Here is a 17,859-nt window from a genome sequence, read left to right as displayed (position 1 = left end):
TTGCCAAACAAAGCAAACATTTTACTTTCTATTTCTATATTTCGCATTTACTTGAGAAATGTTCACACATACTGTACTGTATTGTAGATCAGCTAAAGTTTCTGAAGACAGTGCTTAATGTGCCACAGAAGGTTTTTTAGAACAACTTTATAAACGTTTTCGCTTTAGTGGATAAAAAAAATCATTTTTAACTTAAAATAACCTTCAACAAAAATTGTAAGCTAAAACTAAATTTAAGTGGAAAAATGTGCACAATACAAATTCTACTAGAATGTCCATCTTCGTAAAAAGATGATTATAAACTGCAAAGGAGTTGAACTTGAGGTTACACTATTTCCCCAAAGCTTTCATTATTCTCCATAAAATATCAGGCTTCCAGGTGAGGCCAGCTTCTCACTCCAAAACTCAAACAACACTAGATGTTACAGAACAAATGTTGCTGTTGATTTTAATGCACTAGGCATTCTGTAAAAACTGTTACTGAAGATGTTGAGCCAGAACTCCTTTTTCTAATAACATGACCCTGATGTGATGGAAATCCCTGTATCTGCCAGGATCATACAGTAGATAATTTGTGCATGTCTAGGGATATTTCTCTATGAGCTGCTTATGATACAAAGTAGATAGCAGCCTATGTAACACACCAATGCACCACCCCATGTGAGCCAAGATCGTGGAAGTACTGTTGTGTGGTTGATTTTCTAAGTGCAGAAATGATATGATAAACAAAAATGATAAGTACAGTGTATTACTGAACTAAACACTGAAACATCTGAGAAACATCAGAACATAGAAGACAGATTAATAAAGAATTACTGCTCATTCAAATTACAGCCCATATATCTAGGAAACATATAGCAAGATTAATCACTGTAAAACATGTTTAATCTCAGGTTCTTTAGAAAGTTACACTCTAAATCCTCATCCTGCTAACATGATCTTCTAGAATGACATCATCCAGATTGCCTGGATCTTCATTTTAGAGCTTTCTACAAGATTCTGCAACTAAAAATCAAAAGACTACCTTTGGTTTTGCGATATGTTCTTCATTACTCCATTTTAGCCAAGAGCAGCATTACTTTTCATATTTTATTAAACAAGCTTGTTGCATTATGGTTAGCTGAATTCTTATTTTTTGCTTTGTGTGTTTAAGATACCAAAAAACAAAAGGCAAAAAAATAAACTGACATATTATAAACGTGTTAAGGTTTGATTAAACATGACACATAATGTGCATATACAGCAAAAACATAGTATAAATATGTAAAAGAGTATAAATGTGTCTCAATCGTGATTGAGGAGCTAAGTTGTACAGTACATTACCTTGACTGAATTCTGCAGAACAGTCACTGGAAAGATTTTTGTTGGCATGGAGCTTAAAAATAACCTGAAGTTTTCATGAATTGTTGTGTCTGAAAAAAAAACATGAAAAAGCAACAAAAAATAAAACTCAAATTTAAATGTCAATATGTTTGAAAGGCATTTTATACACTCCAATGATATCTGAAAAGCAAAGGACCATTAAAGAAATTGATTTTCATTTAAGGACATTAACACAAATTTCTCCGAAGTAAATAAATATCTGTAAGTCAGAATATACAACTGTAAAAATAATTTACATGGTATTCAGACTTTTATTGTTGTTGTTTTTGGTTTATTTTAAGGTTTTTGGGAAGAATACATGAGAATGAATAATTTGGGAAATAAGTGGGGGTGGGGGGAATTTGATATTTTGAAAAATTGCTAAAACAAATTCACAGTATGTAGACAGGACAGATAGTGTGGATCTCTACAAGATTGAAAAAACATGAAAATATTTCTTATATGTTTACAGTTTGTAGATATATTAAAGAGAAAGTCAGGATGTCACCCCAAAGTATGACCCACCACCTCCAAAGTTTTCAGTAACACTGGCTTAAAAAGAATATCGTTTACCACTGGTATACCAGTGCAGCCCTGAAAAGCCAGACGTTTGCTGCTTAATGCATACAATTTCTCATACTAAAATTGCATGATCTGTCTAGTGTTGTTCTCCTCATGAATATATTGATTATACAGTATCTCTAAGCTCCAAGCATACATTGTTATAGAGACCTGAACAGGCAGCCTCACTCAGAAGTTCCTTCTCAGAGGATTTGTGATTTCTCTTTTCATTATGCTGCAGACAGGAATGATACTGAGCCCTTACAATATTTTCTATTGTTCCTCGGAGCTAAGGCAAGTCTCTTGCCCAACACCCCTGTGTTTTGCCTACACTAAAGCTGGAGCAATGGAGAATGTACACGTAGCAAATTTAGAACACATACTTGTAAAGCCCAAAAAATAATTCCATTCTTCAGTGCCATAAAATAGTCTTTGGAAAGCCTCTCGGGCATAAAAGGTTTGCTTTTTAACATCATAATAACCCCAGCACAAAGTCACACTTAAATTATTTAAAATAGACTACAGTTTTGACTACATTCGTTTTTTTTCTAATTGGAAAAAAAATCAATAGACAAAATTGCTAGGCGTTGAGTGTCTTCACTGTGCACCCACCAGAAATACACTCTAGACTATGATTCTGATTAAATACATTTGATACACTGCTACAGTTTTGTGCCAGAAGTGTAATAGTGCCTGACATTATAACGTGTTTATGTGGCTGAGTAAGCCACGAAATAAAAAGAGATACTCTGGTGATCACAAAAAGTTGCAGGGAAATGTCTGAAAACACATAATCTTTCCAGAAAATAATTGTTAATGCCAATTCTTCCAGTCTTGGCTGCTTTTCAGAGGCTACAGTAGTTTTGCAAGATTCAAACATTATGAACACATAGAAATGGATTCATTTTACAGATAAAAAATAATTTTAAAAGAATGACATTCAACAATTATTGTGAAATGAAGAAAAATATTCCAAATGTTTAGGATATTGGAACCCTATGGAGCCTCAATACCTCCTACAGTGTACACAAATGATGTATGATGGAACAATACAGTATGTAGCAATAATGTGGTGGAAAATAGCTGAGGCACTGTCTAGAGAGCCTCTGGAAATACAACTTTCCCAAAGCTGGCCTTATTTTCCTTTCATCTCCCAGGATGAAAGCCCTCTCTGACCTAGCTGAAGATGTAATGCACCTTACAAGAAATTATAAACAAGAATCACCTATCTTAGTTTTGTTTTGTCAGAATAAAATAGGTCTAGGATGATGTGAGTGTCAGTGATAAAATTGAAAAGGTGGGTAGTAATTTCTGCTGTGTAGAGTCCCTATACAGTCCCTGTGTAGAGTCAGTTGGATTATCACACTCACTGGGTTCTGTGAAACTTTTGATCAGTTCTTCCATCGCCAGCATCCAGGACACAGCAAGGTGGCAGTTCTGCAGAAATATCCAATTGCCAGTGTTGAGGGCTTCCTTTATCATTTTCTCAGCAATGGGACCTTGGCCTTGCCCAAGTGATATAGATTGTACCCTGAAATTAAAGAAAAACATCTAATAAAAACAAAGGTGATACATACAATTCATACACATGCACACCCGTCTTTAACATAACATTTTAGTGGAGTCCCCATTACATGTAAAGCGCTTTGAGCTGAGTGTTCAGAAAAGCGTTATATAAGTGTAAGAAATTATTAATTATTATTATTCTGTCATTTCTGAGTCACATCAGTTCTAAGACCACAAACAGATCAGTCCAAAAAAGTTACGCAAGAAGCTACAGTTAAATGTAATAGTGTAATAGTGGAGTGTTAGGGTATTCAGGTAGTACTTGTAACTGAAATAAAAATACAGTACTGTATGTGAATGACAAGCTATTTAGTACTTAAATGGGAGGATACAAGATCTTAGTAATTTTTAATCAAGTCTAATCATAATCATAGATTACTTAATAGGAAAACTCATCAATAGTAGTTACAATTCCTAACTGTTGGGGATGACATTTTTACAAGTGTACAACGTAAGTGACTGAAATGCTCTTGTCATTGGTTTACATTTTATCTATGCCATGGATCAGATCAGCTATCAATCATTCCTTGTGTAGAAATATATTTTAAAAAGTCCATGTATTCTATCAGATGCAACATCAAGACAATTGTTAAAATATTAACTGTTAAAATATCAAGTGTTCTGCTAATCAAGTCTTTAGATCTGTAGATTTATGTTGGGCTCCTACCTGTCCAAATAATCTCGCTCTTTGGCAAATCTCTGGAAAGCTCCCATGGGGTCAGAGCCCGTACTCAAGATGAATACAAGCGGAGTAGAAGGAGACATATCATTGTACAAAGTGGCCAAGTCTACTGGAGGATTCTCAACAAACTGTTTTCCAAGGCTTTCTATCACAAAGTCTGTGACAGCAAACACCACCTACGGGGAAAAATAAATAACTCAACAGGGCATACTGTACTTCTTAATACTTAATACCTCACGTGACATTTAACATTTTGTCTGGATATAAAGGTATAATAAATTTATATTAGGTTTTCAAACTGAGACATTTCTCTTTTTGGAAAAAAATAAATACTAACTATATTCAGGATGCCATACTGTACAGATGTTGTTATAAAAAGATAGCAACAGATATAGCAGAAAAACAGGTTTTGAACTATATGGAACTATGGCGCTAGACCCATTTGTAGAATAAGATATATTAATACTCAGTAAAGAAAGAAAGGAAATAAAAGAAATTGTTTTCCTGTGTCAGTTTAATCCTATATATTGCTCTCTATACCATGTACAAATCTATAAAGCCTACAATTCATTCAGTAATTAAACTTAGGATGTTTTTTTCAAAGCACAATGTTACTTGCTCTTAAACACATCTGTTTAGAGATCAGAACAACCAGATAGTCCACAGCACTGCGTGAAGATTACACAATAACACTTTCACAGATTGCATGGATATTGAACACAGATGTACCTACTGTATACCTACAGTGACTAACAATCATACTGGTGTCACGGACGTCCAAAGGGACTAACCGTGGGGAGCAGGAGAGCAGAAAAAGACCCATATGCGTAGCGGCAAGACGGGGAAAAGGCCCGGGCTCATAGTGCAAAGAGTTCAGGAATGCCGTATAGAAACCTATGCCCTCAGGGAGCGGACGTGGGGCGCCCTGGTGCTAGGCGGGTCTCAGGACATCCGAACGTCAATGCTGAGCCAGGACAGAGTGCAAGACCCGGAAATATATAGCCCAAGGAAGAGAGGGACAGGAAGGACAGCAGACCGGAAACTAGGGACAGGACAGAGATGGAGCGCCCTCTGGCTGCAGAGGGCGTGACAACTGGCTTCCTTTATTTGAAACTGTATAATCCTTTAATGTGTGTAGTATAATACACTTTGTTTATTAAATTGTACTTGATATGTTTTTGACAATTGGTTCATCTGAAAGAGTAATAATAAGGGTCCCTGAAAATTATCTGAGCTCAATCAGTTATGTTTGTAACACCCACATTAATAGATGGAGTAATGTTCTAAATTCAATTAGATGTTAGAGATCAAACAAGCACGGTAGCTCACAGAATTGTCTAAGTGTAACATACCTTTTCCTCCACAAAGCTTTTAATAAGGATGAGCTTTTGGAACAATCCCAGTCTCTCATCCCAGTGACCTCTGATGGCATCAGTCTGTTTTTCCTCTGTCTTTTCTGCTGAGAATGGTGGCAATTCAGAGATGTAGCCTTCCCAAGACTCCGGATTGAGAGAGATTTCAAGACGCCCTAGAAAATATGTATACTTTCAAAACATTTTCTTTGTCTGATGTTCAAGTGAATATTCATGTAGCAAAACATACTGGATTTCAGAAATAGGCCGGTCATCGTGTATTTAATTAAATTTTTAGATATTTAATGTTTAACTGAAAAGGAAAGTGCTCTTTAATGATCTAGAAGTCAATGTGTGACATCTTTTCACAAGTACATTAACTCTTATCCAAACGAAGACTTGCACTGTTACCTTCTATCTTCTATCTTCACCTAAACTAGGACAAATCCAGATTCTTCGTACCACAGATTGCAGATAAGGCAACTATTAAATTGTTTCCTGTTAAAATGTTTCAATGGGCTCAAGTAGAATTAAAGAATTTTCACCTCCAAACCTAACAATAAAAAAACGTATACCTAGTTTAATGAAAACTGGAGTGCCAACCATTTCCTTTTTGATTCCCTTGAAACATGGCAACCTATCCTCCAGGTCACAACAGGTTTCCCAGAGGAAATCTGTCAGCCAGGGAACATCAGGCTTGTCTGTGTGCTCCTATTCAGAAAAAGAAATGAAAATCTCTGTTGAAAGTTGCTATTCCCATTGCCAGCATTACAAAGACTTTACACTCTTAAAGCAGAAGTAGGATATTTATTTGGCATCTTGAAATCAGGGTTTGGATTCAGAATCTTATATTATAGTATTATTAAAGAAAAGGGAGTGATGAAAATTATGATGAGGAATGTGTGCATTGTTTTCATACAGAAATATATTAAGAAATAATTCAAGCAGGTAGCTGTGTCAGCATGCGTAGGTTGCAAAGGAACAAGTAAAGGTTTATTCCATGCTAAAAAAAGACGAAAAGAAACAACGTTTCAGCTCTGGACATTTCTTTGGGTGTGATCTTCAAGAGATACACCTGAAGAAGTCTCCATAGCAGAAACTTGTTTCTTTTCTTCTCTAAAGGTTTATTCCTATATTAAGAAATGTTTTGTAAAAAGTGGTTCTCACTGATTTTGCTATCACATGATGATGATATTCAATGGTTTAATACACTGTGATTCTAAATACATTTTATAAATATCCAATTTTGCTCTTCTAGAAGCATAGATGATGATTGCAGTCACAACATTCACCAATATAACATCACAACATAACATCAATTAAAAAATAAAATAATAATCCAGAGTGTCAGTTGGTCAGTGATAAGAAACAAAACATCTTTAATTAACAACGCTACTTGTACTGTATATACTTTCTCAAGTGCTTGCAAGAGCGAATAGTCACTCAAACTGAGCTACAGTATGACTGTTTGATATATAAAAAGTCTAATATAGTGAGCATTCTGGAGTCAGTACATTTGAAAAATGCAGCCATTTCCAAGTGTCTGTTGAACTTGGGGAACTGGCAGTTAATTTAAACAGATGAAGCCAGTGGTATTTTAACTGGCAGCAACATTTTCAGCAGACGGCAATACAGAAGCATTAGCCTGTTATTATATATTATGTATGTTGTAGCATGTTAAGCAAAATCACTCTGGATACTCTCATCCATTGCAGGTCATTTGTAAACCCCATAAGTGACTGTTACGTTTGTCCATTTGAATGTCTTACTTTGACACTCAGTAATGTTAAGTTTCACTCTCTATTCAACTCTGTTCAGCTCTCTATTGAACAATTTATGCTTTGAAGGGCAAGCAACAGTCATAACAGGAATGCTTTAGCTTGTAAACGCTACTAGTCTCCAGCTCTCATATTAATGCAGACATGTACTGTATGTTAGTAGGTACTGTAACTTTCATGGCTGAGCCACATCGGGTCATAAGGCCAGAGCTTACCCTGGTTAACACAGCATTGAGCAGACAAGAATGCAAATGACTCCTCCTGGATCGGACACTAGTCTGCTGCAGAAATTAGCAGCAGGAATGCTGGTACCCATTTATACAACTGGGTGCACTGGGGTAAAGTACCTTGCTCAAGGATACAACAGCAGTGTTTGCAGTGGGAGCATGAACCCAAACCTTTTGGGTCCAAAAACACACCCATGATGCTGCACTACCCCCAGCCAAACATGCCTGCTAAAGGAATGAATTTCCATTTTTGATTGTTCTCTACCCAAATTATGTAACACGAATGCATGTTGATGAACCATTAAATGCAAATAAATTATTGCAACTTAATTTTAATCATTTTTACTCTGTTTTCAGATTGCTTGGTTGTTACTGAAAAAATGGCTAAGCAAGAATTAAATTAATAGTAATATTTGTGTGAACATAATGGAGTACCCTATAAACAGTTTCTCAGGAAAACCGTACTGTATGTGCATTGTATGCTGTTTTAAACACTGTTTAAACACTATTTAAAGCAGCAAACAATCTCTCCATTTTAATATTAATATATCTGAAGCCTTTCTATTAAAAGACTCTTGAACTAGGCAAAAATGATAATCAGGAAGGGTTTAATTGTGACTATTTTGATCATTGCTGAGGCCAGCAATTTCATAAAATGCCAGAAGGCTGTTTATGTTTCCACCAACACAGCAATACATTATGTAAACAGTTAATTTGCATTGATCTAGTTAAGAACTGCTAATACAGGTATGGACAGATGCCTTGTAGAATTACAGGAATATTAATGCCACGTCATAGGATTTCCAGAATCTTTAGCATTGGATATGATGAGCTGGGCTAATCGTTACAAAGACACCACAAGTCAATGACCATGTTTCTAATCACAGCGGATTATGTGCCTTGCAGTGTATTTAGACACAAAATGGAAAAGGTTGTAGAAAGATGATCGATTTTGTACAAATAGCTGAGTCATTGACCTTAATTCTTTTATTCAGTGTCCTATTCATCATCTTGCCTTCACTGAACCCAATTGAGTTACACTTGTTGGAGACTGAGTTTTGTGTTTTATAGCTTCACTGTGGCTTCTTCTGTACCACTCAAAATTCTGTCAAACAGGTGGCACATCAAACAAATAAAGTATAAGTCCATACAAGCTAAGAAACTCTAAATATAAAGAAAACTACATCCATGCAATACAGTATATATATATTATATATACTCAACTATATATATTGTATGTACAGTATACAAACAAGGATATATAGATAAAGTTTGAATATTTATTTCAACTTTCACACATTCCCGCTGATGTGTTGGTGTCAACTCGTCCAAGAGAACCGCTCACATTGAAGGTGTACATGATTTGGACAGCTGGGTACTGCTTATGAGTAACCTGAACACTGTCTTTAGAAAGGTAAATCCATGTTGAATTGTAACATCTGCACTTCATAGGGACTCTGTCACAGATTGGAAAGTTGGAGTGTTGGACATCAGGTGTCTAAGGCTGTATGGATTTGAATTGCCTTGAAGGGGCAGTGACGGCTTGGTGTTGATTTAGTGTGATGCCCTATTCTTTCAGTCCTATTCAGTGCAGAGTTCCTGCACTGATAAAAAAGGGCCTCTTGACATAGATACTAGTTTTCCAAGTTAGTTTGACTGGGCCTGTGGTTAAGAGTAAGGCCTGAGAACAGGAACTGATCAAAACAGTGCATCAGCACATTTGGCCTTCTTTGGGCAGCCACTTCCTGGAGAAACACCAAAATGTCCTCCCCCTGGGGGAAGAGTGAGGAGCTCTTTCTTTCAAAGGGATAGAAAGCACCAGTCAGGACAGAAAAGGATCTTTTTGGAAGAAGAGTCATTGGACAGACCAAAGACTACAGCTTCATCGTCCTCCCTCCCTACCTGACATTGGAGAAATCATGGTTGGGGGAGGGTATGGGGGAGCCATGTTGTTCAGGAAGGCCAGAACTGGAAAACTTGCCTAAGAGCCACTGAAGGACTACACAGAGTTTCATTCCTGTTCCTTAGTGTGGTGGAAGGTAGCATACCAGGTGAATAAACTGCATTACTGTATGTGTAAAAACTAAAAGAAATGGGATATTAGATATGATAATTGTGTGGTCTATGAATGCACTGGTGGTTTTGGGAGATGAAAAGAACCTTTGGCAGGTTAATAAGGGGCCTAGCATCCCATCCTTTATAATTGATAAGTGGTATAACTCCACCTAGTTCTCATTTACAGTAACCCAGCAGTATCTTTTCAAAACTTGTTATAACAAAAAACTTTGAAATAATATAGAACAATAATACTGTATGTTTGCTCTTAAGGAAGATTTTACAACCACTGTATTTATGTTATTCAGCATTTCTCTTTCGAGAAAAAAAATAAATTAGTTTTGTGCTGTGACTAAGGTAACCTCGTAGCTGAGGTCTTCTGTAATCTTGTTTGGAACTGACAGATGTCAGTGACCTTTCCTTAGTAATCTGTACAGCAAATGATAATGTGAATCCTGGCCTGCTCCTGAATATCAAATAACACAGGAGACTCCAGTCTAGAATTTATTTTCTGCTGAACAAAATGCACAGCCTACACTGTTGCTGTACTAGAGGGCAAATATCTTTGCTTTGCGTTCTACAAAATATAAAATATTTAAAAGAAAATAATAATTTATTCACTAATGTTTAGCTCGGCTGTTTTATACGTGTTTTTCATTTCACACAAGGGAAGAACACTTGTGTTTTAAACAAGAAGTATATGTATTATCACAAGTGTTTTTGATTAAGAAAGTGAAGAATCTATTAAACTTAAGATTCCATGCTGTGTTCTTTTAAAAACATTCTTTAAAAACACCATTTGCTTTCCGGTGATAAAAGCATTATGGCAACCTGTATTGGAATGTGGTGAGTGAGTAATCATCATCAAATACCATTTAAATTAAATTCAGTGAACAAAGAAAAGAAAGTCATAATAGAAGGAGTGTCATAAAAACGTTTGAATATTTTAGTTCTGATTTTGCACTTAGTTAAACTAGAAGATAATTCTATTATTTACAGTAATTTAACTTTCAAAACAATATTCCAATTATTGAAACTATATACTCTACAGTATATAAAGAGGGAGATCTGTCAGCAAGTAAAGGCATTTGCTCAGCATAGAGGCTGGAACCTATATTTCAGAGATCAGTTGTTCACATTTAAGCACCGTCCTTAGCCAGCTGTGACTGAAGCTCTCAGGGGATAGTGCACAACTGTCTGAGCATCACTAGGATAGAGTGAATGCATTGCAACCCAGAATTTCCTTAGCCTGACACACAACAGTAGCTCCTGTGGTTTGACAGTTGAGCTTGCACTGTTCTCTCTTCTTCTGTCTCACAGATGCCTTAACTGTGTTAATATTTTGGGCCTGTAGTGAGAGCTGTGGCAGATGGCAGATAACCGATGTAAATCTCAAAGGATGCCTTTAAGTCAGCTTGATTTCTCCTCTGATACAGCAGTGCTCATACAGGTGGGTCAAACTTAATAGCATTTGGTGATTATAAATTAGGCTGTGGGAAAAAAAAAATCAAAATTTAAGAAAAATAATAAGCAGTGCCTTTCCAGGGCATTTTACATTAAAAATGAATTAAGCTATAATTTTAATCAAGAGCATAAATATTCTCATCAGTTATTTTATCAGCAATATTTTTGTACTACTATACTAAAAAGACCAGATTAAGTGTCAACTGAAGAGCACAGCTACTAAATATTTAATTGGAGCAAAGATGCATGCAGAGCTATACAGTTCACATATTACCAGCTTGAGTCCAGGATCAGCCTTCAGCAATCTGTTACTAGGTATGAGTAGGTCAAGTTATCTTTGTTTTTCCACTTAATTTATCCAATACTGCCCACATGCATATGAACCTGCTGTGTTATTTTGATAAGTTTCCATCCTGGTAAGTGACTACTGTACAGTATGTACATAGCTGTAACTATGGAAACTATGGTAACTATAAACCCCACAGGGTCACAGGGTGAATGATCTGACAGTTACATGCTAATGTAAGCAAAGATTAACTACAGTAAGTTTTGTGTCCCTAGAGCCTACCTAATACATTAATCTATGCAGTACTTGGGAAAAAAATAAAAAGAACACATTTTCCTTTAAAAAATATAGTCCAAAAATGTGCCACTGCTTACAAAAAATAATTCCTTAATGAAAAATAACAATTCCTTTAAGAATGACATGCACCTGCAGCAATATCATCACACATCAGGAATTACCAGACCACAGCCTGGTTTATATCAAATTTCGAAACCAGATATTGGTGACTTTCTCTTTGGGTAGATGCAAGCCGGCTCTGGCAAAAAGAAACCTTATATCAAGTCAGACACAGTGTTTTAAGATGGTATTTGGAAGGCTACTTGAATTTTTGTCCACACTTTCACTAGCGCATCTACAATGAGTGAGCTGCTCATCGTAATGAGAGTTTCAGCGGGACTAAAGACTCAAGACCGCCCCTAAATTGAATGCCACGGCCACAGGATCATGGGGATCGGGATGGTTTAGGACAGTCAATCGGACCTAGCCAGCATGTGTTTGGCAGATGGGAAGAACACACTTTAACAACACTTTGAAAACCAACGTGAACACAGGGAGAACCTGCAAGCTCCATGCATGAACATGCATGTTGACACCCAAGGGCAAAATCAAACACAGGAGTCTACAGTTGTGAAGCAGAACTAACTGCAAAGCCACCATGCTCACCAGGGTTCATGAATTCACTTTTAGAAACTTTTGCAATTGTCAAAGTGGCCATCTCAGATAATTAACTAATTGTGAAACACTTATGTTTAAAGTCACCTGTCCTTACCTTATCAATCCCCGCAGACCCTCTCAAGAAGAAATTCCATTCAGCATCGGAGATCTCTCCTTTCTGACGCATGATCTCAATGCAGAGCATGAAGCTGTAGATGAGTTTGTGTTGCTCAAACAGTCCTCGGGAAATGTTGGTGTACATGGTGAGGAGAGTCTGCTCCAGTAATATTGTCAATCGCTCCCCTAGATCATTACTTTTCTCAGATGTTTCTATTGTCATGTTAAATAGCTGCCATAAGAAAAAAAATATTCAAATGATGAAAGCTAAACTTACATGATAATAAGCAGTTGAGTACAAGATGACAACATTACAGACTGTAATTGTTTAACTGTAAAGTCAACAAATATTTAGTGAAGAATGAAGATGCAAAACCCACAGGGAAATGAAAACATTTGTACAGTATACACTGACAGGTGACCTGCAATTGCCAGTAAGAACTAAATAAATGGTGGGATATTACTCCAATTATGCAAGGTTTCTAGTCTTGACCAATGATTCCCAATAAAGGGCAAGACTGAAACGCATTAACTACTCATTCTCAAAGCCAACTTTACCATCACTATTAATCCTCTTAACTGAATATGTATAATGAACGGTTATGGAAATTATGAAAACAGACATTGCTGTTCATGGTTAAATAGATTCATAGTACCAAAGCACCAACTGAATTTTTTCTGACAAAATAAAGAATCAGAAGCATTAGGAATGACATTAAAATTTCATACCGTAAGCCTCGAGCATTTCTAACTAAACTGTTTAGTGCTGGTGGACAACAGAAAGGGATTTCACACAGCTGGAATTACACTCCATAACCCTCTTTACCCTCTTCAATATGATGCTTGAAGTTGTAGTCAACAGTAAATAAATGTGCTGTCTCCTGTGAGACACTTGTAAGATGCTGTCAGATCAGTACGGTAAAAAGACACACCTGTTTGAAGTATTTCAAGGAGAACTGATACATGGGGTCAATTTCAGACAGACTGGCAATAACAAAGTACATGACGGAGCCACGGGTGGCGACAGGTCGGTACTTTTCACGAGCAGCGTTGATCTTCACTTCTGTGGCCTCTGCTTCATCCAGTCTAGTCTTAATCGCTGCTGACGTGACCTGAATGACAGAAATTCAAAGGATCGTTTTCAATGCAAAACCTGCAAGTGAGTGGAAATACAAAGACCAAAAATGGCACAATACAATGCTTTCACTCGGATTTAGCGGGAAATTTTGTTGTGTTTTTTTTACTGTGGTGTTTCATAGCCCAGCTTGTCATTGTGCTTTTCTTGAAGCATCTTTTCTAACAAGCTTAAGTAGAACAGCTACCTGCAGGAAAAAGATAATTCACAATGGCATTTTCTTTTAGTTTATAGCAAAAATGATATGAACACGCAATAAAGTTTTATCAGCCATCCTTCCTCAATCTAAAAAAAACAGCACGGATTTGAGAGTTTTATCATATCCCTCTACAGCACTGCCAATACAGGGTTACTCTTCTTTTACTTGATATAATCTTTTAAACACATTTTGACTCTTGTAGACATAAACTAATTGATTTAATCTGTGAATATTTGCTTTGGAACCCTAGATAAAAATTGGTTGAACAATGCTGAACATATTATAAGTCACCATTAAATGGAGTAGGTAATTGCTTTTAAGGAATGGTTGCCTGTGATAGCCATAGATCATAAATATATAGCATAATTGTGAAATTTTTAGAGTATTCATTCTGAAACATGTCTGAAAGTCATGTTATCTCTAATCATTATAGAATATAATTTGTTAGGCTAGTTGCAGTGTGTAAAATCAAAGTTTGAATACAGTACAAGGAGAATATGAATAGATACAAAATATTTTTATGAAAAATATTTTTAGACTTAACAATTATGCTATCACCTGTCTCATCCTTCTAGCTAATTAATCAATTTGGTTAAACTGTCACGGAGTTGCTGTCTATATAAAATCTAATAGATTTCTCACATGTCACAGTCAAAAATGTCATAGAGAGTTACAGCTTTAAGCAAAATACACAGAAAATTTTCAAGTTCTAAAAGGTCAGTGGTATTCAGAAAGGCAAGGCTTGCTACTGGCCAAATGAGTACTGAACACAGGTGCAGAAAGACGAAGTGCTGTGGAATGAAGGAAATTGAGGAAAATGAAAAAAGACAATGCCATATACTGTAGCTTCCACATATTTTTTTTAAATCAAGCATAGATATAAAACCAAAGAGATGTGACCAAATTAGTAATAGCCAACAACATCAACCATATTTAAACTGTTAGACTAGAATGAAGGGAAAGCCCTGCAATTGATCTGCCTGTTGTAACAACATTATTAGAACAGACAAGGTGATGTCCTAGACAGAGATGAATGCAATTTGCTCAGTGAAATGAAAGATGTGACAGACAATGCATAAGAGAAAAAAGAAGTAGCAACATCACAAATCAAATAAAGAAGAAATGTGGCTCTTGTGATGAATAATACACAGACAAATGAACAGCCCACTTCACTTACAGTAACTGTTACATGTCTATTCAGACTGAGGGACGGGGGCCTGTGGAGTTCGATCAGCATTATGTTAAATGCTGTATATCTTATGAAAAAAAATGTCAACAAACCCCACTAAAAGGAGCTGCTAAAAGAAATGGATGTTATCAGTTTAAAAAAAAAACAATGAATTGCTCTGTAAATGACCTTTGACTCCTGCAGAGTTTTAATGAGCTCCTCGTTGTCCAGAATGTTACCCTCGGAAGTGAATAGGAGTTTTAGGATTCTGTCTTCAATTGCCTTCAGCTGATTCTTATCTGCATTTATTCTGACAATGAGCTGGTTTCTTTGCTCTTCCAGATCTGGTCTCTCCAGCCTCACCACATCACTGCATAAAAATGAAAGATGTGTAAGTACATATACAGTATAAGATCTACTGTATATACTACACAAATATGGGTACAGTATACAATACATGTACTGTATATGGTGCATATGTAAATGTATTATGAACATATTACTGTCATTACAATTATAACACCTTTCTTTACAAGACTGGTCTAGGAACTTTTTTGATGGTTTATTGAAATTTTCTGGATTATTTGATGGTTAGAACTACAGTAACACTGGATTGTTAAACACTGAAAACAAATCAAACTAAAAAAAACTACTGAGATATCTGAAGCAAGGCAACACATTATTGTATGCAGTAGAATTTCTACAATAAAATATTTAAATTGTTGTATTTGGTAAAATTATTACTAAAATGATCATTTAAAAATAGTAGGAATGAAATAGTATAAGTATATCAAAAGCACTTCTTGACTTTCTAACCAACAAAGTATATGCAAATACACAATACCCTTGAAACAGTTGTTTTAATTTTCATTTCCTGTAATCTCTCCTATAAATTTCACACCATCAGCTTTACAGATACAATCTCTGTATATCAGAATCATTCTTCATTTGGCATGCTGCAGGTTTCACCACCTGGAAGAGCTGCATATCTCTCGCTTCACGTTTGTTAAAACTGGAAAATCCTATCAGTCTGCTGTGCTGAAAGCCAAGAGCACCTTGACCAACTAAAGCCCTTCCAATGCGATGGCACTCAAAATTCACTGAGGCGTCTTTCAAAAGCAAAAAAGTATTTGCCTTCCCCTGTATACATACAGACACACAATAAAAGTCTAGGTTTTACATCTATAGCTCATTAGGGACATTATATCATTTTAAATAACAGACAACATTCTTGGTTACTTGAACACTAATGCTCCTCATGATAACTAAAATCATGCTTGATGATTATATAAGAATACCACATTTTCAATGTTTCATATTTGTGGTAATTAAGAGTATGTAAAAACAGTCACATGGTCTCTTTGCATCATGCATCCATTCTGAATTTTGTCTGGAGTCAAAAGATCAGAACAACTACAAATGAGCTACTCAGCTCAACCTGGTCACTAGGTTCTGTTTTAGTCACATAACCAGTACTGGTCATACTGAGAAAAACTCCATCCCCCAGACAGGGACAATTAAGAGTATCCAACCAATCCAAACCTTCATTCAGCCAGCAATGTAAAGTAGTGGTGAGGGCTCTGGGCTTTGGAAGGTCGTGGGCCTGAATCCGATTGGATGCTGCTGTTGTAGCATAGAGCAAGGTTCCTCACTCATATTACCCGCAATAAAAGTCCCACATTGTAAATGAACACCCTTCATGTCATTGTAAATGTGAATTCAGTTGACTTACCGGGTTAAATAAGAGATTGGATTTAAAAAATGCACCCATACAAAATACCCATACAAACAGTGACAGAACATGCAAACAGACCAGACAGACCCCGGAACACTAACTGCCACAATACCAAGCCATATCAGTCACCTGACTATACACACTCAGCAAAATATACAGAGCCAACAGCACACCTTGCTCTTCTGCAGCATATTGCTGGTCACTTGAGATAATAAAAGCGATATTCATACTGCACGTACCTCAGCAGCTGATCCTCCAGCCCTGATTTAGTTACAGTGAAGTTGATAATTGTAACTTTAATACACACCTGGAAGGGAAAAACTCCAATTAAAAACAACAACAAAAAAAAATACTGTACAAGCAAAGGCCCTTGGCATGCACTACAGTGAAATTTATATTGAATCCAGAGTATTTTGCTAAAAACGTAATACTGTATATGTGACTATTTTAATATTTGGAATGGAAAACATTACAAAGGATACAGCGCTTTGAAAAAGTATTCAGACTCAGTTTTCACATTGTGTGGCTTTCAGTCATGACCCTCTGAATTAGTAATAGATAGCCAAAGTGCAGGATGTTTATTATATACACAACCTTCTCAACACATTCAAAGAAGAAACAAAAATAATGAAGTAAATACAGTAGGTTATTATTTTGAACAGCAAATGAAAAAGTCATGATTGCAGAAGTACTGTAGTTTACTCCAAGTCTCATTAGCTATTTGTCTCGAATTGCCCAGATCTGACAATCTAGAGGGATCAATGAGTATAAAGGATGTGAGATATCCAATGGTAAAGAATAAACATTTTTTCGGAATGGAAAAACACAATTTAAATTCTGATTAAGATACTAGGGCTTCTGTTATTTTCTGTAATTGTGTAAAGCTGAAGAACATTCCAAGCATTCACAGGAATATGATGTTTAAAATGGCAGGCAGTCAGGTATTTGATTAATATTAGTCATTAGGAATACCAAAACCATGTTTTAGGGCAGCCAACTGTGAACTATGATGCTGGTATAATCAGGGTGTCACTTTTTTTTTCATTTTTACTGCTTTTCGTTTCTGTTCTAGCCACTCTGCATATATTACAGAAATAAATGAAATCCTCAGAACTGGCACGTCTGATGTCATTATTTTATCTGCAAGATGTTCTTCTGTAGCTAGTCCTACTGTGAAGATCTAAACACATTTGCAAGTTTAATTGTTTGTTATTCTTCTTTTGTGTAGGAAGTTCATAG

At 36.1% G+C, this 17,859-nt stretch overlaps 1 protein-coding gene across 1 annotated transcript in view; it reads right to left on the bottom strand.

Annotated features, from left to right (window-relative positions):
- Positions 1-17,859, bottom strand: part of dnah6 (dynein, axonemal, heavy chain 6) — a 115,115-nt gene that overhangs the window by 21,298 nt on the left and 75,958 nt on the right. The window contains exons 58-66 of the mRNA XM_069191580.1: positions 16,860-16,927; positions 15,075-15,255; positions 13,316-13,495; positions 12,382-12,615; positions 6,099-6,234; positions 5,524-5,699; positions 4,157-4,347; positions 3,294-3,454; positions 1,324-1,412 (exon numbers count right to left, since the gene is read on the bottom strand). Of these exons, the coding sequence (XP_069047681.1) occupies positions 1,324-1,412; positions 3,294-3,454; positions 4,157-4,347; positions 5,524-5,699; positions 6,099-6,234; positions 12,382-12,615; positions 13,316-13,495; positions 15,075-15,255; positions 16,860-16,927 (1,416 nt within the window). The remainder of the gene's footprint in view (positions 1-1,323; positions 1,413-3,293; positions 3,455-4,156; positions 4,348-5,523; positions 5,700-6,098; positions 6,235-12,381; positions 12,616-13,315; positions 13,496-15,074; positions 15,256-16,859; positions 16,928-17,859) is intronic.

This window comes from Lepisosteus oculatus, chromosome 1 (genome assembly GCF_040954835.1).
Source record: "Lepisosteus oculatus isolate fLepOcu1 chromosome 1, fLepOcu1.hap2, whole genome shotgun sequence".
NCBI classification, from domain to species: Eukaryota; Metazoa; Chordata; class Actinopteri; order Semionotiformes; family Lepisosteidae; genus Lepisosteus; species Lepisosteus oculatus.
Note: the sequence above shows the minus strand (reverse complement) of the source record. Positions and strands in the feature narration are given on the sequence as shown.